A 26939-nucleotide genomic window follows, 5' to 3' on the forward strand; every position below is an offset into this window, starting at 1 on the left:
GGAGGATTATTGCCACTTCTGTTATGTCAGCTGTTTATTACAACAATCTGCTTTCCCAGCCCTTCTTCTGAAGAGTTCAGAAAACAAGCTTTGTATATAGGAGGAAAACTGCCCTTCACATGTAAACCATGAATGCTTTTCTCCCTCCTCCTCAGTGACCGTATCAACCAAGGGGATCTGGAAAAAAAATCAATAAGCAGGTAGATTAAAGCTGCCCCCACCTTCTGAAGACAGTTTGACATAGAAGCAACTGTCAGACAACAGCTGGAGGAAGATTCCCCCCCAAAAAAAATAATAATCAGGAACTGCTATTTTTCCTTCATTGCTGGACATACTTTTAGCTTGCAACAACTAGTAACCAACACATTTTCTTTTAACCTGCATTTCTCAGCTAGAAGCAAGCTCAGAATTCATAACAAAATAAAAAAAGATTTTCTCCAACACCTTGTAGATGTTACATTCAAACAAAGTCTGTGAGGGCTTCACAGAAAAAGATGCAGGTCTTCCTTGCACAGTTAATGTGGATTTTTTTAGGGCCAGCAGAGCATTTCCCACTGAGAAAAAGCAACAAACTCAGGCTGTGAAAACTGGAGGCAAGTTTCAAGGTGTCTTGGCCTTAGGTTTCTATAACAGAGGACTTATGGGATTTAGGGAGTGTTTTACACTAGAACCCTGAAGACCGCCAGAGTCAGGGGTGAAATAGGGGTTGGGATCAGGAACATGTAAAATGGTGGCTCAGGGGTCAGAACCAGTTACCTGCTGCACTTCTCAAGCCATCTACTGGGACAACCTGCTTATTACTAGTTACTAGAGATCAGGGATTCAAAACATAAAGCTCTAAAACTGATCCACAGACATGCACGAAAACATACACAAAGACAGCCAGTGAATGCTCATGTTTTACAGGTGAGAAACCAAGGAGCAGAGAAATAAGCAATTAGTGCAAAGGTAGCCACGGCAGTTTTTTCTTTACACTTGCAGTATTACTTGGTATTACTGAACATGTGGAAGAGCATCTGCTTTGCATGCAGAAGGTCCCAATCTCAATCTCTGGTGCCTCTGCAGGGAGGGCTGGGAATGCCCCCAAGTCTGAAACGCTTGAGAGCTGCTGTCAGTCAGTGTGGATAACACTGAGCTAGACGGACCAACTCTGTATAAGGCAGCTTCCTATGTTCCTAATTGGGAATCAGAAACTTGTGCTTATCTGCAGCAAGTCATCCAAAGATCTCCCACGAGATACTAATTTACCATCAACCCACACCTGCTCTAGTGTGACTGACAACTAGGATGAATGGATGTTAACGGCAAACATAAAGACAATTTTGTGTTATAAGAATGGATGAAACATCTCATCAAGAGTCCAAAATAGGCAATTGCACTGTCTTGTCAGGATGTCTACCCCAGCTGCTCTTGGAATGGCACCTCTAGTGCTGGGCTCTCAGTCTCTTCTCCACAGTTATCACTGCATCATAGAATTATAAGGCCATTGAGTCCAATTCCCTGCTCAATGCAGGAATCCAAATAAAAGCATACCCAACAGGTGCCTATCCAGCTGCCTCTTGAATGCCTCCAGTGCTGGAGAGCCCACCACCTTCCTAGGTAATTGGTTCCATTGTCCTACTGCTCTAATAGGAAGTTTTTCCTGATGTTCAGTTGAAATCTGGCTTCCTGTAACTTGAGCCCATTATTCTGTGTCCTACACTCTGGGACGATCAAGAAGAGATCCTGGTTCTCCTCTGTGTGGCAACTTTTGAAGTATTTGAAGGGTGCTATCGTATCTTCCCTCAGTCTTCTCTTCTCAAGGCTAAACATGCCTAGTTCTTTCAGTCTGTCTCCATAGGGCTTTGTTTCTAATTTCCTGATCATCCTCGTTGCCCTCCTCTGAACTTGTTAAAGTGTGGTGTCCAGAACTGAACACGGTACTCAAGATGAGGCTTAACCAGTGCCGAATAGAGGGGAACCAATATGTCACGCAATTTGGAAATTATACTTCCATTAATGCAACCTAAAATAGCATGTGCCTTTTTTGCAGCCACATTGCGCTGTTTGCTCATATTCAGCTTTGATCAACAACAATCCCAAGATCCTTCTTGCACGAAGTATTGCTGAGCAAAGTATCCCCATCTTATACCTGTGCATTTGGTTTCTTTTTCCTAGGTGTAGAAATTTGCACTTATCCCTCTTAAATTTCATTCTGCTGTTTTCAGCACAATGCCTGTCAAGATTCCTTTGAATTTTGTTTGTGTTCCAAGGCATTAGCTGTTCCTCCCAATTTTGTATCATCTGCAAATTTGATAAGCATTCCCTGCACCTCTTCATCCAAGTCATTAACAAAAACATTGAAGAAAGCTGGGCCCAGGACTGAGCCCTGTGGTACCCTGCTCGTTACATCCCCCCAGTTTGATAAGGAACCATTGATAAGTACTCTTTGAATACGATTCTGTAGCTAACTGTGGATCCACCTGATAGTTGTTCCATCCAGCCCACATTTAGCTAGCTTGCTAATCAGAATATCATGGGGCACTGTCAAAAGCTTTGCTGCAGTCAAGATATACTATGTCAACAGCATTCCCACAGTCTACCAGGGAATGCGTATGGCTACTCTCAGCTTTTGCTTCCTTTAAAGTCAAGAACTCAAGTATCACATGGCCACTTTCCCCAAGCATTCCCACAACTACCACTTCATTCACCAAGTCATCTCTGTGGTTAAAATAAATTCAAGGATAGGTGATCCTCTAGTTGCTTCCTCTACTTTCTGTAGAAGCAAGTTATCTCCAATGCAAGTCAGGAATTTCTTGGAGGTACTGTGTTTGGCAGAATTCGTCTCCCAAGAGATATCGGGGTAACTGAAGTCCCCCCAATACTACTACATCACGCCTCCTCAAAACATTGGCAATTTGCTTTTCAAAAGTTTCATCCTCGTCTTCTCTTTGATTTGAGTGGTTGGTAGCAGACTCCAACCACCATGTTCCTTTTATTCCTTGTCCCGTTTATTTTAATCCAGATACTCTCAGTGGTGTTACTAAACTCATCCTCCTGTATTTCTGTGCAGGGATATATTTCTAATATATAGGGTGTTTCTGCCACCCCTTTCTATTCCTTCTTTTTGAACAAGTTATATCCTTCAATTGCTGTATTGTAGTCATGCGAGTCATCCCACCAAGTTTCAGTTATACCTATCAAGTCATGTTTACTCTCCTGTATTAAGAGTTCAAGTTTGTTGTTTGTTTCCCACACTCTGGGCATTAGTATAGAGACAGAAAAATGTAGATGTACTGCCCTCAAGTCGATTCCGACTTATGGCGACCCTATGAATAGGGTTTTCATGAGACAGTGACTGGCCCAAGGTCACCCAGTGAGCTTCATGGCTATGTGGGGATTCGAACCTTGGTCTCCCAGGTCGTAGTCCAACACCTTAACCACTACACCACACTGGCCCTCACAGAGACATAGAAGACTATGTGATATACAGCCTAGCCTCCATCCTACATTTTTATGAAGATTACTGGGCTCCATTAGAGCTGTTCCCTTAGTTCCTTTTACTATGCACAAGCTTTTGTTAGCCATTACCACCAAGTTTACGTCTCCCTCCCTCTTAGGATTCAGTTTAAAGCTCCCCTAAAGCTCTCCTGATGAAATTCTCCATGCTGTGGCCAAACATTCTTCCCAGTCCTTGTGAGGTGCAACTCATCACTTGCCAGCAGTCCATCTTCCAGGAAGCGTTGCCCATGGTGCCAGAATCCAAATCTCTTGCATCAGCACCACCTTTGTAGCCACCCAGATTTTTTTTCTTTCCCTTTCTAACTCCTCTTCTAAGTACCAGAAGGATGGATGAGAAAACTATCTGGGCCCCAAAGCCCTTGAGTTTTCTTCCAAGAGCTTCAAAGTCTGACATGATTTCTTTGTAGCTCTGCTTGGCAGTATTATTAATTCCCACATGATGAACAGAAAGGGTTACCTGTCAGTGAGCTTTATGAGTGATGGCAACCCTTCCATCACATCTCTAATCCATCCTCCAGGGAGACCACATACCTGGAGAGCCCATGGATCTTCTTGGCACACTTGGGTTTCAATCCCATGTAGTAGGGAGTCTCCCACTACGTCACCCTGGGGCATTTGCTGCAATTCTGCAACCTGCTCTGAAACTCTTTGGACTGAAGCACAAATTGTTGTAACACAATACAATTCTGCAAATTCTTCTTGCTATGAACTTCCATTGAAAACACATTTCCAGGTCTTATGGGTTGCAAGGACAGGCCTGAAACTGCATGGGCAATGCCTGGTGAATTTTTAAGACACCAGAGTTACAGCTGAGAATTTAATCCACACTGCTGGAAATCAAACTATTGATTTTCTTAAAAAAAACACAACTCAGTTTTTAACATGGGCCAGTTATAGCTTTTAGAAAAAATATGCTGCTTTAAAAGAATCCTGAATTTAATGCAAACATTGCAGAGAACATATCACTTAAAATCAAATTTATGACCCTCTTTCCAAAACATTATTTGTGTTTGGACACTGCATTCAACCATGACTTAGTGAGACGACCTTCTGGGCTTGCAGTCTCTGTTCTCTTCTTGCACATCCGGGAGGAGGAGTTTGGAAGCTTTCACTTCCCCTTTTAGTTAGCCATAGATTGCCATGCCATCTGAACCCAATGAATGTTAAGACAACATGACCTGAAGCTGGCTTGTTTTAAACTAATTGTAGTTAATGTTAACCCCAGTTTGTCACTCCAAACATGACAAACCATAGCTAACCAAATCCAAGGGGGAAAAAAACTCTTTAATCCTTTTGGCATGTGTGAGGGAGGCTAGGCTTGTTCACATCTTGTTACAGTTTAGCATACCATCTGAAGGCAGCCACTGATTAAAAACCTGCTTTTCTGGTTAAAAGGAGAAAAGCACAAGGGAAACATATTTTCTGCCACCCATATGAATATGAATAAATAAATAAATATTTGTCTTGGTTAAAGATATGATGCAACTGGCTGTGTATTGTATTTGTCAATGTGTTTATTGCAACAAATTGCAAATATTTATTATTCAGACAACATGAATATTCAGTTTCATTCATTCCACTGGAAAAAACACTTTCACTCAGTAATTATCCACCTTGCCTCTGCAGAGTTCTCAGCACTCAGCCCAGAACCTAGCACATCCAATTTGGTAGTAGACTGTGACACCTGTCTTCAAGTATGTGATCTTGCTTAGTGTCCTTGCATATGTATGGACAGCCAAGAAATCCATGAATTTTACAAGTGCACCCCATGTCGCTAAGCATAAATAACTGTGCATTGCAAACAGATTGTGAGCTGCATGATCAGAGGTTTTCGTTCATGCTCCTCATAATATAAAGGTTCTATTTAGTTGCAAACAGCTATGTTTGAATTGTTACAGCAATCAGTTGTATGTACTCATGTTTAGGGAATTCACGAATCACAAAAAATGGAAACTTTATTTACAAGATACCAATTAAATCAATCCACTCCTGACCTCCAGCAGGAGACAAGGCTTCAGGGCAAGACATAGCTACCTGCTCTTTCCCATGACTGGCAGAAGAGAAGAAACAACCCTAAGTACAAACTAGTAAAAAAGCAGAATTATACAAATAATTGTCAGACAAATTTGCTTCATTTACTTGATCATACAAGTTGCAGAATTCACTTCATGTTGCAGAACTGGGAGTACTTTGGCATGGTAATAAAAATAATAAAAATATGCAGAGTACAAAGTTGTAGCATCATATGAGTAAGCTAAATCATACATCCCTCCTCCAGACAGACAGAAGCTTCTGGACTTCCTCTCCTGATGGATTCCCTTTTATTCACTCTAGCAGTCATTTCCTCTGCCTCCAGCAACTGAGCAGGTAATGACTCCAGCTTGGTCCTCCACACCTTGTTCTTGTTTAGTTTTTGTTTCCATCTGATCCTAGATCAGTTGTTGCAAGCTTGCTATTTACTCTAGATACTTTGCTTCTTCCATATTTACCTGAATAAATAATTGACTATGAACCAAGCTACTTTCAAGCTGCATTTTGGATCAACACCAGCAAGATGGTTAACAAAGTGGAGGGTAGTGATGAATCCTGCATCCTTGCATTCACCTGAAATCTTTAACAGACATATCTGATAAGAGAATCCTTATCTGTGATCTGACATGTTTTTTTTGGGGGGGGGAAGAGGAAGAGAAAGAGGAGGCGGAGAAGCATCTTTAGGCCTTCAGGGCATCTCAAGAACCTGCTGGCAACATTCCCCTTTATCTCCGCCCTGCAAACACACCTTCTAAGGTTAGTTATGCTATCAAAGCACACCAGGGCGCAGCTCCTCCCCAGGGATTGCAAGCCTGACTTTACAGAAGCAATTAAGAACTGCAGCTATTTTAGGATTACTTCCTAGCCACCTGGGACATCTTATTAGACTGGAATTCAGATGTCCAAAACAATTTCAGTTTCTCTATCACTACCCCACTGCCAAAAGCCACTTAACCCTTTCCTCAAAGACAAAAGCGGAAAATCCTGACAGAAGGACTATAACTCTTTTTCATTTCTATTTCTTAAGAGGCAAAAGTTGTAAGTTACTGGAGGAAGCCTCCTCTCATGGAAGCACAGCCTCGATCAGGAAGAATTTCTTCTGCATTTATGCACCATGTATCCTGCCTCTGCAGAACACCAGTCATGTCAGTATCTTTAAAACACTTGCCTTTTGGCGAGTGATGTAGCAGCACTCAAGATCTCCATTGTTAAAGTCTTGTGTTGTATCTTCACACTGGAGGAACACACCAAGGACCATCCAAGAACTTTAATATAGTTATTGCAATACTTGCTGCTGCAAACTTCATAAAACTGATACAACTAGGGTTGCCAGGTTCAGGGCCAGAGACTGATCCTGTATCTTTAGGAGATGAGAAAGTCAGCCAAGTGCAGGTGTTCTTGCAACACTGTAATGGGAAAAACCACAAGGTGGAATTCTCCCTTTCCCCTGCACAACTTTTAAAGATACAGAAGACCTCTTGGTTGCCCTGCCCTGAACCAGGCAACCCTAGATACAACAGAAGACTGAGGCATGAAACAAAGAAGTTTTACTTAACACTGCAACTCTTTCAACAGCTGATCTCATAATGGCGGCTGCTCTTGATTTCATTTCTTTGGTGATGTTCCCTAAAACTGATTCCTACCATGCACCCACTCAACACTACACTTCAGTTCCTATTATTTATTACAGTTACAGTTAGTTTTATCTATAATGATTTTCTATCCTGCCCGTACCTGAAGGTTGGGGGCAAATCACAACCATTTGAAAACAAAACACAAAAATTCAAATTAAATAGACAAATATGTAAATAGCAAGTAATCCAAATAAAAATCATACCAAATTTAAATTTAAGACTGAAGTGACAACCTCCAGACCAGCTGAGCCCCAGCCATCAAACACCAGACCAAACTTTGTTATACAGCACCTTCAGAAGAACCTCGGGATTTGAGAGCTGCTGGGCCTCTGTTTCCAGCAGCACACATGCAGAAAAACTTCCCAATGGTAAGTTTTCAGGGTCTTTCAGAGAGTGGCAGAGAGAGGGGAAATTTCACATATTTGCTTATTGGATTCTTATAATGTAAAGCCATCTAATATTAATATAGGGTGCCCAAACTATTTAGGGCTATAAATGTCAAGAAACATAAGAGTAAGAGCAGAAAGGCTACAGAAATCCACGACAGTTGCTTCAGTTGTTATAATATGTTCTGACCTGTCAAAGAAGTAGGCCATTGCATTGAGGAGCAGTTTGTGACTAGTCTCCAAGAGCAAGTCTCACATACAACTTGCTACTATTGTCTAGTTTCAAAGCCAATGAGTACAAATCACAATAGCTAAACCTGAATCTGGAACAGCCAAAAGCCATTTACCATCATCAGTCTGAAATGGTGAAAATCGTTCCTAAAATTTTCCGGGAACAGCAAGAAATGTTGAAATGGAATGGACCATTCCAAAATGTTAATGTTGTGTGATCCAAGAGGCTCCAACATATCCAATTATTGCTCCTAACATCACAGGCTACATGCCTAACCATCTTGATTATTTTAGCCCTCATTTCTTTGTTAGGCCCCTGGATTTTTCTGCTCTACCACACACTTTATTTAAACTTTCAGGCTCTGCTATTTCCTAGAGTGGCAGTTTCTCCAAGAATGAACACTCATCTTAAGATAAGCAAATGTTGTCCAAGGCGCCATTCTGACTTCACCCACCATCTTTGCCACACACATTGAACTGAGAGGGGTGAGGTGGGGGAACAATTTGAGGATTATCAGAGAATCAGCAGAAATTCCTTCTGTGGGTGGAGATGAGCCTTCGGAAGTGAATCAGATGCTGTTAAAAATAAAAAAACTGTTGTAGTACAAAACTCTGATAAGATCAGGATTACTATCCTGTGTTGGAAGCTCTCAAGCACTATTAGAGTAGTAATTATCTCTCTCTCTCGCACACACACACACACACTATACACACACCTTCTGCTGCCTGTTATATTTTGCAAGAGCAGGAAAATAACCCTACCTCCTGTTATTGGTACAGTAAGGCCCTGCTTACCGGCGCTTCGCATTCCGGCATTCCGCTAATGCGGCAGTGGGAAATTCCCCCTTTTAAAGCCGATTTAGCGACATTTTACAACATTTTCACATCATTTTCATGCGACAGCCCCATTATAGTCTATGGGTCCTGCTTTACGGCGATTCCCGCTTTACAGCGGGGGCCTGGTCCCTAACCCGCCATATAAACGGGGCCTTACTGTACAAGAGCTCAGCTTGAATTTGCGGCTTTCTAAATGCTTAAGTATGTAACTGATCAAGGTTAAGTGTGAGAAATAGGAAACACTAAATTCCATATGTGCAGATATCCAGCTTACTCCTTCATTAGACTTCCTTTACCACTTTAAAATGTACAGTTGGGCAGTGCCTTTATTGGGGCCAGCCAAAATGTCACAGCAGTGTGGCAAGCGATTTAGTTCTCCAGAATACTTCAACACGCAGCTTACACTGACCCGGAGGGTGGGGTGGGGAGAAGAGAGACAAAAATTAAGCTGATGTTGTAACCATGAGGTCAATTTAGAGGCTCAGTTTCAAGATGGAGATTGCAGGCTGAACAAACCCTTCCCAGACATCAGGTTATGCACCTGGGATTCTGAGATAGAGAAGCAATGACTGTTTCCTATCTCCAAGAAATTAAAATATGGGTTGTAACCCAGATCTATCCCAACCCTGGACCAACACAGCTACCTTCGAGTTTGCTCAAGTTCTTCAATGCAAACAAAAAATCATCAAAATAACTGGGACAGAAATACAACTCCTGCTAACTTTACCTCTCTACCATTGCCAATTACATATCTCCCCACACACCTCTCATAGACAGCCTTCACTTTCCACAATAACTCCAAGTTATAATCCTGACACGAGCCTATTTGATGGTTATGATCTTCAGCCGAGGCCCTGCCACAGGTACCTCACCTTCAGAGAAGAGTGGCTACCTTATCTGTGGTGGCATATCATTTGTGGAAATTCCCACATTCATCTGCCAGGCTTCCAGTTTACTAGCATAGAGATGCCAGGTAAAAATGGTTGTTTCTGCCCAGGCTCTTAATAGCAAAAGAATCATGTTGTTCTAGGCTGTCTCCTACTTTGTTGTGTTTTATGCAGTCCCTGTGTTTGAGTGTTTCTGTTTTTATTTGTAGATCATTTGGTTTTGTGGTGACATGAAGTCAGGGGTGGAGAATCTCAGGCCCTTATGTCAAATGTGGCCCTCAAGCCTCTCTATCCGGCCCTCGGGACACTCCACAGGTTACACCCCTCCCTGGCCCTGCTTTGAGCCCTCCTCAAGTGCTTTTGCCTCACTCAAATGTTTCCTTGAACTGTGATAATCCCTCTTGCTTGCCTGGATGAAGGCTGAAGATATGTCTCCCTGTAGAAACCTGGGTAGAATGTAGCCTACTGTACAAAGGTACAAGTCACATCTGTTGTTTTACCTGTTTTTGGTTGTGGCTCCATCCCTAGAAGTTTGCTCATGGAGGAATGCGGCCCTTGGAAGCTACTTGAGGACTGAGGTTGAAAGGCAGGGTAAAATAGCTGAAGGGAATTTATAAAAGGCACCAGCATCCACCTGTCTTAGACCTTTACCACTGCTAATCATAATCATATTTCCACGAGTAGTGCTACAAATATATTCACTAATAGGCAAAAAACCTTGCAGTTTAAGAACGTACCTATAGCCAACAGACATTTCTATCCAACTTTAAAAAGCAGGGGAATTGGGCAGCTATAGTGAATGCACCAGGGGAGCAGGAGACCTGACCTCCTCTCTGAGATATTGTGCTGTCCTACAAATTTGTCAAAATGCAAACACAATTTGGGTTGGTCTTTCACAGTCCAATCCACTTTCTGAGTAGCTTGGAAGAATTTGGTAACATGTGCCTCTGAGCATATGGTGAGTGGTAGCAACCCCTGCCATCTCCAAAGATGGAGAATTATATTTTTGTATGTGTGTCTTGGTGATCTTCTGACTTTGCTTCTTTCCTGTGTTACTATTTGTTTTTACACAGAATCTAATCTAGAAAATTTTATTTCCCTCATCATTCCTCCTAGAAACCTGTATCAAATTTATTTTTATTAATTTCAAAGCCTTTTTATTGGTCAATGTCATATGATGGTGAAGACAGCCGTTTGTCTTTCAAACTGGAGGTTATGTTCTATTTCTATTTTGGATGCATTAACAGTTGAATCTGAAACTGCAGTTTGATGTAAAATCAGACTGATTACAATATGTTGCAACTCAAACAATGACTAGCTGTTGGAAAAAAACAAACTTGGCCTACCCAAGATGCATGTTTTCAGCTTGCTATGTTTAAAACACTTCATTTAAGGAAAGGTGGGCATGGTCAATTAAAAACAGAGCACACCTAGAAATTTGCTAGAATATATTTCACCTCCCACTGTTTTATCTTGTGCAAACTGAGACACTCCGGATGTCCACTGGAGACTATTCTGCAGAATAGTCAGTGCTACCATTCCAAAATTGTTTTTGCAGTTTTTTAGTGTATATTTTGCAGAGTATTGCTGTGCTTCACATATTCACAAAAACAGAAACAAAAGAAAATGATTTACTATAGGAAACTTCACTAAAATTGCAAAGTAAATCAAATATATTTAAAGTGACCATCTGAAGTATATCAACTGGTAGTAGGTGTCTACTACAGACCCCCTGGCCAAGAAGAGGTGGTAGATGAGGCCTTTCTCAAACAAATCTCTGAAATCTCAAGGAGGCAAGAAGTAGTAGTGATGGGGGACTTCAACTACCCGGATATCTGCTGGGAGACAAACTCTGCGAAGCACAAAGCCTCTAACAAATTCCTGATGGGCCTTGCTGATAATTTCCTCTTTCAAAAAGTAGAAGAAGGAACAAGGGGATCGGCAATCCTGGACCTGATCTTAACTAACACGGACGAATTGGTCACGGGAATTAAAGCGGTCGGTACCTTGGGGGAAAGTGACCACGTAATGCTAGAATTCGTGATTCTGGGGAAAGCCAAAGAAGAATATAGTCAAATATGGACCTTGGATTTCAGGAAAGCCGATTTTAGCAAGCTCAGGGAAATGATGGGTAGGATCCCGTGGCTAGATAGACTAAAGAAAAAAGGAGCCCAAGAAGCGTGGGAGTTCATGAAGAACGTATTACAAAAAGCTCAATCGCAAACAATTCCAAAGAGGAAGAAAAACGGAAGACATCGGAAAAAGCCAATGTGGCTACATGGAAGACTGGTGGAGGAGGTAAAAATAAAAAAGAGCATGTATAAAGAATGGAAGGAAGGACGCATCACCAAGGAAGAGTACCGACGAGCGGCTTGGGCATGCAGGAATAGTGTAAGGAAAGCTAAAACCCAGAATGAGCTGAGGCTGGCGAGGGAAGCGAGGAACAACAAAAAGGGGTTTTTCAGATATGTTCGAAGCACGAGAAAGACCAAGGAAACGGTGGGACTGCTGCTCAATGAGGATGGAAAAATGTTGACAGATAACAAGGAAAAGGCAGAACTGCTCAAAGCATATTTTGCCTCCGTTTTCTCCCAAAAAGGGAACAGTGTGCAACCTTCCATTGGTAGCAATCTCAGTAAGAGGTCGGGATTGCAGTTCAAGATTGATAAGGAGATAGTCAGGAAATACCTAGTTAACCTAAATGAGTTCAAATCTCCAGGGCCTGATGAACTGCATCCCAGAGTATTGAAGGAACTTGCTGACGTACTCTCGGAACCTCTTGCCATTATCTGTGCGAAATCCTGGAGAACGGGAGAGGTGCCGGAGGATTGGAGACAGGCAAACGTCGTCCCGCTCTTTAAAAAGGGTAAAAAAGAAGATCCGGGGAATTACAGGCCGGTCAGTCTGACTTCAATACCGGGAAAGATATTAGAACGGATAATAAAAGAGTGCATTGGCAACTATCTAGATGACAATGCTGTGATTAGTAGGAGCCAGCATGGGTTTGTCAAGAAAAAAATCCTGTCAAACTAATCTCATCTCTTTTTTTGATCGGGTCACTAACCTAGTAGATGGTGGAAATGCTGTACATGTCATCTATCTAGATTTCAGCAAAGCGTCCCCCACAACCTTTTCATTAGCAAACTGGTCAAATGCGGACTAGATGGAAATACTGTCAGGTGGATTCACAACTGGTTGGAAAACCGTACTCAAAGAGTGGTCGTCGGTAGCTCTGCTTCGGACTGGAAGGAGGTTTTGAGTGGAGTGCCACAGGGTTCTGTCCTGGGGCCGATACTCTTCAACATTTTTATCAATGACTTAGATGACGGGGTGGAGGGAAGCCTTATGAAGTTTGTGGATGATACGAAACTGGGAGGGATAGCTAACACAATGGAAGACAGGAATAAAATCCAAAGGGACCTGGATAGACTGGGAAATTGGGCTGAAATTAATAAAATGAAATGCAATAAAGACAAATGCAAGATTCTGCATTTAGGCCACAAAAACAAAATGCATGGGTACAGGATGGGAAATACCCGGCTTAGCAGTAGTGCGTGTGAGAAGGACCTTGGAATTGTAGTGGATCGCAAGTTGAACATGACCCAGCAGTGTGATGCTGTGGCAAAAAAGGCAAACGTGGTTTTGGGCTGCATAAACAGAGCTATAGTTTCCAGGTCGAGGGAAGTAATAGTCCCACTATATTCTGCATTAGTCAGGCCTCATCTGGAATACTGCGTTCAGTTCTGGGCGCCTCATTTTAAGAAAGATATAGACAAGTTGGAGCGGGTTCAGAAGAGGGCGACGAGGATGATAGCCGGTATGGAGAACAAGTCTTATGAGGAAAGGTTGAAGGAACTTGGCATGTTCAGTCTGGTGAAGAGAAGGCTGAGGGGCGACATGATTACACTCTTTAAGTACCTGAAGGGCTGTCACATAGTGGAGGGTACAGATTTGTTCACTGCTGCCCCAGAGGGTAGGACTAGGTCTAATGGTTTTAAGTTGCAGGAGCGTAGATTCAGATTGGACATTAGAAGGAACTTCTTGACAGTAAGGGCAGTTCGGCAATGGAACCGACTGCCTAGGGAGGTGGTGGGATCCCCTTCGCTGGATGTCTTCAAGCAGAGTCTGGATAGCTATCTGTGGGAGATGCTCTAGCTGTGGATTTCCTGCTGTGAGCAGGGGGTTGGACTCGATGGCCTAAAAGGCCCCTTCCAACTCTATGATTCTATAACTGTATCTTAATAATGTTGTTTCCTCCCTGCCACAACAAGATCAGCACAGCACATGTCTTGCTTCTATTATTTGGGATGATTACAGGTGTTGCCACCACTCACCATATGCTCAGAGGCACATGTTACCAAATTCTTCCAAGCTACACAGCAAGTGGATTGGACTGTGAAAGACCAACCCAAATGGTACTTGCATTTTGACAAATTTGTAGAGCAGTACAGTATCTCAGAGAGGAGGTCAGGTCTCCTGCTCCCCTGGTGCATTCACTATAGCTGCCTGATTTCCCTGCTTTTTAAAGTTTGATAGAAATGTCTGTTGGCTATAGGTACATTCTTAAACTGCAAGGTTTTTTGCGTATTAGTGAATTTCTCTGCTTTTTAATCCAGGAGGTAAGAAATGGGATCCTGTGCAAGTTGGCTGAGAATAGATTGATCATTTGCATGCTTATCAAGTTCAATGGGATTTACTCCCCTGTAATCATGCTTAGGATAGATGAAACTGACCACAGGGGATGGGGAGGGGAGGAGGCGGGGGGAGGAAGGGCAGAGGGAGAAGGGGGAGGGGAGCAGGCGGGGGGAGGAGAAGAGCAGGTTTGATCATTTGCATGTTTATTGAGTTCAGTGGGATTTACTCCCATGCAATCTTGCTTAGGATAGGGAAAACTGACTGGGGGGATAGAGGGAGGGCTGGAGTGGGCAGGGGAGGAAGGAAGAGGCAGGTCTAATCATTTGCATGCTTACTGAGTTCTATGGGATTTACTCCCATGCAATCATGGTTAGGATAGATAAAATTGACCATGGAGGAGGAGGGGGAGGGGAGAGGAGAGGGAAGGAGAAAGGGAGGAGAGAGGAAAGCAGAAAGGGGGAAGAAGGGGATTGGAAGGGGAGGGGCAAAGAAGAGGTGATGGGAGGAAGGAGGTTTGATCATTTGCATGCTTACTGAGTTCAATGGGATTTACTCCCGTGCAATCATGCTTAAGATAGGTAAAACTGACAATGGGGAGGAGGAGGGAGAAGCATGGGGAAGGGGAGGGAGGGGCAAAGGAAGGGGGAGGGAAGGGGCGAGAGGGAGAGGATAGGAGGAAGGAGAAGGGAGAGTGGGTTTGATCATTTGCATTCTTTTTGAGTTCAACAGGATTTATTTCTGTGCAATGATGTTTAGGATAGGTGAAACTGACCTGGGGGAGGGGCAGGGAGGGGAGGAGATTGGGTGGGTGGGCACTGGGCAGAGGAGAAGCCCCTTTCCTTTCCAAAAGGAAAACATTGTAAAGAGTATCATTCTTTTTCAGGGTTTCTCCCACCTTTTTATTCTACAGCAGGCACATGTAGCTTCCCACCCAAATTTAAACCAAAGCTGTCCCTGGCCACATTCACACCAGGCCTTTATTTCACTTTAGTCAGTCATGGCTTCTCTCAAAGAATCCTGGGAAGTGTAGTTAGTGAAGGGTGCTGAGAGTTGCTACGAGAGGCCCTGTTCCCCTCACAGAGCTTCAATCATAGCAGCTGACTGTTAAACGACTCTGGCCACTGGAGCTCTGTCAGGGGAATAGGACTCTCCTCTCAGGGTACAAAGCAGGGGTGTCCTCTTTCTCCCCTCCTTTTTCTCCTGGCCATAGAGCCATTGGCCATTTCTTTTCGTAGCAACAATATAAAAGCGATCAAAATAGATCAAGAACATCACCTTCTGAGTATCTATGCAGATGACATGGCCCTAGAGGCTGCTCTGTACATTAAAAAGGAATTTCAGCAATTTGCTGATGTATCTGGACTAAGAGTGAATTTGAAGAAGTCTGAAGCCTTGTGTTTCCACTTACCACCAAACCTACAAAAACAATTCGCAGCTGCCTCGGATATAAGTCTATGTTCAAGTCAGGTGCGTTACTTAGGAATCCCGGTGCATAGGAACTTCAACAAATTATTTTTGGCCAATTATATGCCATTGGTACAAAATCAGAACTGAATTAAATGGAAAAAATTACAATTACCATTATCAGCTAGAATTGCAGCAGTCAAAATGACAACCTTACCTAAACTTACCTTTCTCTTTCATGCTCTACTGACAAACAGTTAAAGATTTGGCAGAAAGAAATAGAAAAATGTATATTCAGCAATAAAAAACCCAGAATCAGAAAGTTTTTGTTATACTGCCCCACCAAAAATTTACATTTGAAATATAATTGGTTAGCATCATAATATCATCATTTAATCTACATAATGCTAGACTATAAAATCAAAAGATGGGTGGTACTGGAGAGTGTATCCCAGCGGGGGATCACTCTGGGAACGACTTCCTTCAGGAACATGTCGAAATCCACATGGAAAGAGTGGGGGGGGGAATCCATTCACCAAGATGTTGATTCTGAGCTGGCGCCGTTGGGGAAAGAAATTATTGTTGAATCCATCAGCATTTTTTCATCAAAATTTCTTTAATAGACATCGATACTTACCATGGAGGAAATGAGGATTCTTCAGACTTCGAGATTTTTAAGTCAACAGAGTTATGGTCACACATCAAGCTTTCGATGCAGCTGTATGTGGTCAGGGTATACTCTGGCTACACTGGAGGCAGATTCTAGACTTCCTAACTCGTCCTGAAACTAAAGCCCAAGCTACTGAAGTTCTCTCCCCATTTGAACATATCTTTTTGGCAGCTAGAAACAGGGACAAGGGGAAAACTTCCCAAATATATGGAGTTTTACTATCATTAGGTGGGGATGGCATGAATGGTCTAAAAAAGATATGGGAAGGAGATTGGAGTAGTGAGACTGATGAACAGGACTGGAAGATGATATGGAATAAACCACTTGTAAGCACATCTTCTCAGATATGGGAAGCTATGTTAAAAGTGGCACGTAGGTGGTACCTGACACTTGTTCACTTGTCCAGAATTAACGCGGGACATGCTCCGATGTGTTGGAGGGGGTGTGCCTCGCTGGGGACTTATCATCACATGGGGTGGGAATGTGCTCAAGTGAAGCCTTTTTGGACCCGAGTCTTCGAGGAAATACAACACATCATGGCCTCAGTTCCAGAGAGGATTCCACAACTCGCAGTTCTGAATCTTTTTGTAGGAGTCCATAAAGATCTCAAAAATAGATCTCTCATAGGCTACTTACTAATGGCCGCTAGGATTACAACTGTAAGTTATTAGAAGGATCTAAGCAGAGCCACCTTGGAGTATCGTTATCAAAAAGTCTGGTATATGGCTTTCATGGAAAAATTAACTAAACTTTTCGCTTAGCGCAAGGTACAACCAAAACAGACAGATTTTTAGATACATGGTACCCGTTTGTAGCATACATCAACCAAAATGAACAAGGGAAAAAGCACCCTCATATTTGGAACGCCTAAAAGTTATGATAACTTGGAGTTGTTTAAAAAATTTATTAATTCACCATTGACATTTGGTTATTGTCTTCCTCAGTAAGATCTGTAAAAGTTTTGGCTGAGAACCTTTAACATTCACAAATAATAGATATGGAGACAGAATATTTGTAAAATTTATAATCTAGAAAGTGCCAGGGTGGGCAAGTGCCAGGGTGGGGTATGGTGAGGGGGAAAGGGTTAATTATTTTTGTTTTATTTATGCCTCTCTATTTCCAACAGTTGTATTGGTAATGGAAGATGTTTAATTTGAAAATCAATAAAAATTATTTACATAAAAAGGACTCTCCTGTCAGCACTCTTCACAAACTACACTTCCCAGGATTCTTTGGGGGAGCTATGACTGTCTCAGGTGAAATAAAGGTGGGTATGGCCCCGATTAGCCAAGCCAAGCAGCTGTGAGTCTGGCTTTTAGAATGCCTGACATTATCATCAAGTTCAATGTAAAATTTCTTAATTCAAAATCAGCAAGACATTTTTTTAACTTTTAAACTGCAGAAAATGAAGGTCAGAGTATAGGGAAAGGGCAGTAATAGGATTACATGTACTCCATGAACACAGCTGATTTTTAATTAATTTCAACAAATTATAAGAACTCTGACAGAAAAAAGTCCAAAAGCGGTCTGGTTTTTTTACACGTTGAATTCTTGATTCTCTCTGACTGTTTTGTGTATCACCATGAAAATTTAGAGGGTTGTTAAGCAAGCTTTTCTGAGTTCAGGACTATTAGTTTTGTAAGGTTTTCTTTTGGAATGCACTTATGGGAAGCATCAGAATGGCATGGGGGGTATTTTCAATTTGACATTGCAGAATGCGAAAAATCCACGCTGGCTATAGTATATAGCCACTCTCGTGGCTGTATAATTCTGTGCTTTTGCTTTCTGCAAAGTGCATTACAATCCTTACTGTGTTTTGTACTTCACCCTCTGAGATACATTGCCATTATTCCCATTTCACAAATCTGAAAAGGAGACAGAATGATGCCACACAAAAGCAGAGGTCAGACTTGGACTTGGGAGATCTGAGTTCAATTCTTTAACTAATCCCCTATCGCAGCCTTTCCCAACCAGTATGCCTCCAGATGTTGTTGGACCACAACTCCCATCAGCCTCAGCCACCATTTCCAATGGCTGAGGCTGATGGGAGTTGTGGTCCAACAACATCTGGAGGCACACCGGTAAGGCTGTCCTATCGCATTGACTCTATAGGATCTATAAGTCTACATGCACTTTGATCTTTCCTTATTTTCCTCCTTAAATACCATTCCAATATGGCTGTCCGTATAGTTCTCTCACCTTCTGCTATGTTGATTTATGCCTGGAACAATACTCCAGCCCTCCCATTCAAGCCACTTTTTCTCCTCTTGCACATTCTCAGCACACACAATTCTCCAGCAAATTCTTTGAGAAATATGCAACAATATGCCAAAACACTTGCTACTTCCAGGCAGCCCCTGCTCCCATCCTCAATTCACCCTGTGTTATACTCTCTATGTTCTTATAGTTAAACCACAGTATTTGCTCCCAAAGGAGGCAATGATGGCCACCAACTTGGATGGCTTTAAAAAAAAAAGGATTAGGAAGATAAGGCTATCAATGGGCACTAGCCATGATGGCTGTGTTCTGCCTCCACAGTTGGAAGCAGCATGTTTCTGAATACCAGTCTTGGGAAAGGGCCATAGCTCAGTGACAGGGCATCCGCCTTGCATGCAGAAAGTCCAGGTTCAACACCGGACATCTTCACATAGGCTGGGAGAGATTCCCTGTCTAAAAACCTGAAATCTACATGCACCTTGATCTTTCCTTATTTTCCTCCTTAAATCCCATTCCAATATGTCTGTCTCTGACCCACTCTGTTTTTTTGGCCTATTTGGAAATTCAGACCATCTTTTGGGTTCTAACTATGATTAGTGCAAACCATGGTTTGGTATGATGTCTAAGAAGAGACACTGCCAGGACTAGAGAGCAGGTTTTCAGATAGAGGCTTTATTTTGGGTGGAAGTGGTTACTAAGGCTGGACGCAAGGTTTGTCCTTCCCACAAGATTGTTCCCAATGACAACACTTTATTTCTTTCCCTATAGGTGTGCATGGAAATCATTCTTCATAGGAAAGAAAGCAAATGGTGTACACTTCAGGGACACTGCTGGGGTGAAAGAAAAGCCTACTTCCTGTATGGGAAGGCAGCCATTAAGAATTAATGGGGCTATATTCCTAGCCCCATCTAGGGTTCCATTCCTTGATTACATAGGCCAGATATAATGGACCTGAATGTGTGGAGTGGTGGCCTTGTATACACACAAGGATCCCTGTGCTGACACATGTTGCACCTCCCTATAATATACCCCAGTAATGTGTCTGAACACAGGCAGTGTTTGGGGGGGGGGGAGCAGGTTCAGCCTTCATCGTAACCAAGAATGTCATTAAGTGCAGAGATGTATTTTGCCCTAAAAGAGTGCACAGCAACCACATATTTGTGAGAAGATAAAAGAGGTGGTGGTACTTGCAGAACAAGCATCTTTCCCCAGAGACGCAGGTGATCCCACCCTCTGAGAATCAAACTTGCTTCTATCCATTTAGCTACATCCTAGATTCTGTTTTGTGGTCACTATGCAGCGTGGCAGAACTTTGGGAAGAGAGTAACAAACAAGACAGTGGTTCCTCTCCTGAGATTACAATCCAAATTATCTAACTGAGTGGATATCGAGAGAGGAAAAAAAGAATTCCAATACATGTTATACCATATTTTGGTTAGAACATCCTACCAAGCTTCACATTTTCCCCTCCAGCCATAAAACTGAGAGCACGGGATTTTATGTTTGAGGCAGAAATGTTTCAGATTCCAAATTTATCATCAACATCTAAATTTGGCATTGTGCTGCATGTGCAAGGCTTTTCTTTTCTTTTTTTAAACTATACCACATTCACCATCCAGACTTGAAACTTGGGATGCGTTACTTTACCTTTGACTCCAATTTGGCACACTTTAAATGGGTTTGATTGGATGAAGGACCCTAGCTAAGCACCCACAAACTTATGCACGCAAGATAAACTTGTTCACTTGAAACTTTCAGCACTGTTTCAGTGCCATGGAATCATATAAATATAAATGTAACTTGCTGCAAAATGTTATGTAACTTGCTGCAAAATGTTACCCCAAGTAAGAAGGGACTCAAAACAGAACTTGCCACAGTTCTCGCTGCAGTTCTTCTTCTCCTTGGTAACCTGAGAAACTACTCAGCTATGCCTACAACTAGAGAGGGGCTCACACCCTGCCATCTGCAAGGAAAAATGCTCAATGAAAGCCCTCCCCTACAAAGTTTTTCGTTTCTTCTCCGTTCAACGGCAGCCAGCCACAATAACTTTCCATACCGTAGCTGTCACAGTCCTTGCCGACTGGGCTCAGATGGATTTGAGAAGCATTAGGAGAGGCAAAAGCTGCAGTGGCCCCCTCCACTTTTCTTTGGGGATTTGCCAGCCTCCTGACAAGCAGCCAACACTCCCTCCTCATTTTGTGCTGACAAGATTCTCACCGCCCCTGTGTCATAAGCTGAGCCAGCTCTTTTGTCTGCAAGTGTGTTCTACAATTATTTACTTGGCTGTGGGAGGCTGAATGGAACGCAAAGCAGCCAGGCATCAACACTCTTCTTCCTTTTGACAGTATTTAGTAACTGAAAATGCTCAAGTTATCTTTATGTTGACTTCTCTCCACTAAGAAGGACTTTCCCAAGTTTTAAAAAGGGGATGAAGCCCGGGGGACGGGGAAGCAATATGATGCCAAGAACACTTTTTGGTCCAGAATGTGTCAGTTTCAAGTGATGTTAAGACAGCAGAGAGCCATTTTTAGATCAAAGGTACATTGTGGTCAATGTTAAAAACCATTAAAGGAGTACTTGCTAACAGACTATTGAGGAGTACTTGCTAACAGACTGTTTGACAGAAGAACATTACCAAGAAGGATCAAATGATTCCATTTCTTCCACCCTTATAGGGTAAACCTTTTTCTTTGGGGGGTAGCAATACCAGTAAAGCAGAGATGGGGAACCTATGGCCCTCCAGATAATGTTAGACTACAATCCCACCAGTGGCAGCCAAGCTGACCAATGGTGTGGGGTGATGGGAACTGTAGTTCAGTAATATCTGGAAGATGATACGCTTCTTTGGTGCCAGGGTGATTCATTTCATCTCTCTTAACTGCACCAATGTTGCAGATAGGATGACTTTGCTGGATTAGCACAAGGACTTTTGCCTGCACAACGTAAGTTTCTCTCCCTCTCCTCACATCCTTCTCAATCTGTTCTGGGGTTCCCCCACCCATCCAGAACAGGTTTTGGGGGCTGTGGGAAAGGGAAGCCCTGTTGCACAGGCAGTTCTTGAGCTAACCGGATGACTTTGGTGGATACAACCCAAAGTGAGGATGGAAGAAAAAACAAATTTGCCATCATTATGGGGTACGGTTCATGACTAGGTAACCAAATAGCTTGAGGGTGGTGACGATGAAAACAACCTGCCCTTTAATTTTCTGTTTTCTATTTGTCACACTTTTCATTTAAAAAAAGAAAGCAGCAGCAGCAGTCTTGGTGCATTCAATAAACCTGTAACTTTCCAAAGGTACACAAAAGCACTGCAAAACCATCTACCCAAAATCCACAGGCATCCTAAAACAATAGCTTTGAGAGGTATTGACACAAACAAGATCATTTCAGTTTCACAGCTGCGGAATCTGGCATTGCACCACAAAATGGATTTCCTCTCAGAGGGATGGGGCCTTGCAGGGGAGAGGGCTATTCATTAAATGCTTAACTGGAAGCCCTTTCAAAGGGAATGAAGGTCCCAGTTTGGTTCCAGTATGGGGGTGGAGGGGAAGTACTTCTCTGTTGCATAAAACTAGACTAAGAATCCTTTGTACAGGATCAAATACTGGGGGAAGCACTATTACGCAACACATTTCTTCACAGTAAAACACTCTAGCCAACCAACCAAGCAACCAATACTGCCTGCAAGAAGTTCACAGGTCGGCTTTGACATATATGTCTGGCAAGCTGCTCGTTCAGAAGCAATAGCTGTGTCTCTTTTTTCCTGCAGTTCCCCAGTAAACATTAATAGCCTAATCAAACCCATGGGACTGAAATACCCTTTATGACTTCTGACCTGGGTGTAGCTGAAGAAACATCTTGTCCAGCATGAATCTGTCCAACAATTAAGATCTTCTTCAGAGGCCCTTCTATGCATTCCCCACCTTCCAAAGTTAAGATTGGTGGTGGCTGGAGATGAGCATGTCATGACATTCCAATTATAAAATACCCCCTCAAAAAAACATTAATCAAGCAACAGCCCTACTCACTTGTAGGCACCGTGTTATTTTAGATACTTGAGCTTTTATTGACTGATATTAAAAATGTTATTGCTGCTTTAAAGATTTGAGGTTTTAATCTGTTCTGTGCTGCCTTTCTGCCTTATTGGTCAGGTCTATTTGCTTATATTAATAATTGCTTTTTAGTCCCAAGCTCCCCCTTAAAATTCGGGTTAAAAGGGCTTAATCGAAATTTTAAAACATATAAAGTGGTATTTCAGCTTCAACAGCCTATGGATCAGGCCGTTACACAAATTCCCATAAAGGTCACTCTCAAGTCATACACAATGCTGCTCACTCACAGCATGGTCCTTTCCCTTTAAAGCCCACCTTGGCATCCCCACTAAACTTTAGATGGGGTTATGTGAAGCTTGCAGAGTTCCCTTAAGCATCTGATTGGCCACTGAGAGAATGGAATGCTGGACTAGATGGGCATTTGGTTTGATCCAGCAGGGCTCTTTTTACATTCTAAATACTGAGGCTATCCCTAGATTATACTTCCTCCTTTCTTCTCTTTTCTGAACTACACTTATAGTAGCCTTAATAAGAACTCAGATCTCAAAGCTTGCTCTGCTTACAGCAGGCATGCTAATGTCAAAAGGTATTTTGCACTTGAGTGGCATCTTCCCCTTGTATGCATTAAAGCGTTGTACATACACTGGGCCAGCTTTGCATATGCAGTGAAGGTGTAGAAAAGATCCTTGGAATGTAAAAGGTATGTCTGAAGCAGGCTGTTTTTTCAAGATGATCAAGCCAACTGTATCTACCCACCTCCAAAGAGCTGCATACATCAGCACTGTGGGAAACTGACAGGTAAGGAAGTCAAGCCTGAATCTTTTTTGAAGTGAGCAGATCTGTTTAGAGGCTGAGCAGGGCTGTAAAATAGTTCCACTAACTTCATGTGATTCACAGGCCATTCTGTTAATAAAGCTAAATTAGAGCAATCTTTTCAGTGAGAAGTTTGGCTACAATCCCAATGCAGGCTTACTTAAGAACCTAAGAAGAGGCCTGCTGGTCCAGACAAACACCCATCTTGTCCAGCAGCCTGCTCTGACAGTGGCCAGCCAGATGTCTCTAGGAAACCCAGAAGCAGTACTGTACATGATGGCAACAGTGCCCTGTTGTAGTTGCCTCCCAGCAACTGATATTCAGTGGCATACTATCTCTGCATCAACCTGGAGGAGATTACATATAGCTATCCATAACTAATCGTTGTTAACAGACTTTTCCTCCATGAATTTCTCTAGCCTCCTTTTAAAGCCATCTAAGCAGTACATTTATATCTTAAGCTAGTGACCATCACATTTTGCGATTATTAATACCTTGGAGGGATTACTTACCGTAACTTACAACAGGGTTGGCTAGAATGTGGCCCTCCAGATGTTGGTGGACTATGGTTCCCTTCATCCCTGACCATTGGCTGGAACTGATGGGAGTTAGAGTCCAACAGCATGCAGAGGGCCACAGGCTAGCCACTCCTGCCTTATAACACTGCCCCTCTTGCAACATGTGCCTAATGGTAATCAAGGCTAGATTGCCTTTAACTCTTTATGTGGGCTGAGTTTGGAGAGCATTCAGAAACTTCAGTTGATACAAAATGCTGCTGTGAAAAGTGCTGACCAAAATCCAGTCCTTAAAGCATGATTCTCCAATTTTATACTAACTGTGCTGGATGTGGGTCTGTTTCTGAGCACAGTTCAGACTGCTGAGTATCCCCTTCAGAGTCCCAAGTGACTTGGGACTAGGCAAGGTAAAAAGGACCACCTCCTCCCATACAGTCCTGCTGTCCACTGAGGTCAGTGGGGAAGATCCTTTTGCATATCTTGCCACTATCTGTAGTACAGTTGGTGAGAACACAGGAAAAGGCTGTCTCGGGGGCAGTACCTACCATGAACCACTACAGGAGATCTGCTTAGCTCCCTCTCTGCTGATCTTCTAATGTAGGATAACTTTTCACTTTGGTTAGCCTTTGGCCTCTTTTCAGTGTGACTCTCTCTTTCCTTAATATATAGTTTGCTGGACATCTGCTATTTTTTGTTTTATTGTTTTGAGTTTGTTTTTATCGTAAGGGTATTATCATTTTTAACCAGATATGAGCAACCTTGAACGCCCTGTATTCAAAATACAAAGGCAGAATAAAAATGCCATAATAATAATTAAAAAGGCAAACCTTTGGCGGGAGGCACCCAGCATTCCCTTTATCATTGGCTGTTTCTAACATTAAAGGCCAGGAATTTCTGGAACTCTACAGAGCATGCTCACATTGAACAGCTAGCACAGAAGCTCCACTTTGCATGAAGTTAATAGTGATATAATTCACATCACGCTAATTAAAATGACAGACTACACACCTTTGTCAGAAACAGTTTATCTCTAGTAGGTTGTGACATACTGGAGAGATAATTGTCCAGTCAGATTTCTATACATCAAAAGCAGTTGTGCAATTTAATTGAGCTGTGCAATTTATCTGAGAATGACCAAAATTCATTTGCCCCGGGAAGGGGGGGGGCTAGCCCCTGCAACAAAGCTTGCTACTATTTGCCTGACACACCTGCTGCTTACTACATGACCAATTATTGCAGTTGTGAATGGCCACACTACTTATCTGATGTATTTCTGCTGTGCAGAAATGTCATAAGCTGGACCTCTTGCATTTCATGACCTTTACTATTTTTTCCTCCCATATACGTGCACAGATGTGTACACATATCAACTGAGGCTAACATTTCATCAGATGCACGAAATAGACTCTACTCCGCAAAAGCTGATGCCATTACAAAGTTGTTCATTTTTAAGGAGCCACAAGACTTTTTTTTGCAAACAACAAACAAACAGGAGATGCAACTAAAGAGCTGGCGCTCCCCATGCAAGATGGTATGTGAATACACAATACCTAGACAGCCATTTACCATTGACTCAGCAGGCTGGCTGAACTTCTGCCAATTGCATCACCTTGCATGTTTTTGAACTGCAACACCCAAAAGACTCTTTGACCACAGAAGACATGGCAGCATACAGAGCAAGTGCCCATTACTCTCCAGCCAACCGTACCAAAGCTGACAGTGTTGTCTGCAAAGAGAAACTGTGAAGGGAGTAAGGGAAATTTCCCATGGTCTACTTAAACAGAAGGCTCACCACATTCCTGTCATGCATTTCCCCTTCCCTTCCTGGGCTCAGAGTGGAAGCCAGGAACTGCAAAAGGCTTCCGCTTCTGTTTCTGCTCCTGAAAAAGCTGTAAAGGGGCTGCTTGAGGGCCTAGGATTTACCTTTCCTGCTTTTCAGAACTGGCATTTCCCAAGGGATTGGACTGCAGTAGCCTCCTCTAAATAGCGAACATGGTGCTGTGGTCTTTCCTATTATTTCATATGCAGGAAAAGTATATGATACATCCAAGACACTGGCAAATTCTAACCCAGCCTTCCCCAGCCTGATACCATCCAGATGTTTTGGACATGGCTAGCGGGGGCTGATGGGAGTTGTAGCCCAAAACATCTGGAGGGCACCAGGTTGGTGAAGGCTGCTCTAACAGAACCCTCAAGGGAAGCACCCGCCTTGAGGACCAACTTAAATCTCTCACACATTAAAAACCAGCCCTGGGTAGGAGGTGAGAAATGACTTTTATCACTGACCTGCTTGAGCTGTTCTTCCAGCCTCCAGGTGTGCCTCCCAGATGAAGAACCACAATAGGGGGCGTTGGCAGCCTCTTTACCCTGCTCATCCTTTCCCTGTTGTCCCCGCTGCACCCCTAGAACCGGCAGGGGGTTAGAGGAAGAAGCCACTCTTTGGTTGTGGGGGGCAACTTTGGAAGCATGAAAATACTTCAAAGCAGAACATGACTCTTTCCCAGTTCTTGGAGCATCATCCTCAAGATCACCATCTTCCAAATCCTCTTCTCCTTCCTCCTCCTCCTCCTCCTCCTCCTCTTCCTCCTCAGAGTTCATACTGCTCTGGTCAAATGTTCGGGCAGCCCCCAGCATAGGTGGGACTCTGGCTGAAGGGCCAAGAACTGGGCCGCCTGAAGCCTTGCCAGATGTGGCGGTAAGAGCAGCCTGCTGCACTGTCAGCTGTTGGGTATAATGCAGCTGAGTTTCTCGCATCTGCCTCTGTTGCCTCTCTCTGGAATCCATCTGCTGAGGGACTTGCTGCTGCTGCTGCTTCTGCTTTTGCAGCTGCTCCACAACAGCCTCTAGCTTCATCCTGTTGTTAACATGGCTGTGATAAGATGGGAGTCTGCTGGAGAAGACTCCAGCCAAAGCCTTTGGAGAGCAACGGAATCTGAAACACAAATATTGGTCTATGTAAGTTACTTGCTGCTTTCCTCCCTCTAGGACAAGAAGCAGAACACAAAGCTCATATCCTCCCCAGAGCGGGAAACCATTCCATTCCGTTCCAGATTTCACTGCAAACTAGTTCATGTTTTAATTTACAACCCCCCATCTTGCTAAGATGTAGAATCTGAAATGGCTTCA

The 26939-nt window shown here is 42.9% G+C and overlaps 1 protein-coding gene across 6 annotated transcripts in view; it reads right to left on the reverse strand.

Annotated features, from left to right (window-relative positions):
• Positions 1-26939, reverse strand: part of ARID3B (AT-rich interaction domain 3B) — a 75322-nt gene that overhangs the window by 42219 nt on the left and 6164 nt on the right. For all 6 annotated transcript variants that reach the window (XR_009758934.1, XM_061594952.1, XM_061594953.1 and 3 more), the window contains exon 2: positions 26100-26745. Coding sequence is in view for 5 of the 6 variants with exons in the window: in XM_061594952.1 (XP_061450936.1) it covers positions 26100-26745 (646 nt within the window). In the remaining variant the exon portion in view is untranslated. The remainder of the gene's footprint in view (positions 1-26099; positions 26746-26939) is intronic.

This window comes from Rhineura floridana, chromosome 14 (genome assembly GCF_030035675.1).
Source record: "Rhineura floridana isolate rRhiFlo1 chromosome 14, rRhiFlo1.hap2, whole genome shotgun sequence".
In the NCBI taxonomy this organism is placed as follows: domain Eukaryota; kingdom Metazoa; phylum Chordata; class Lepidosauria; order Squamata; family Rhineuridae; genus Rhineura; species Rhineura floridana.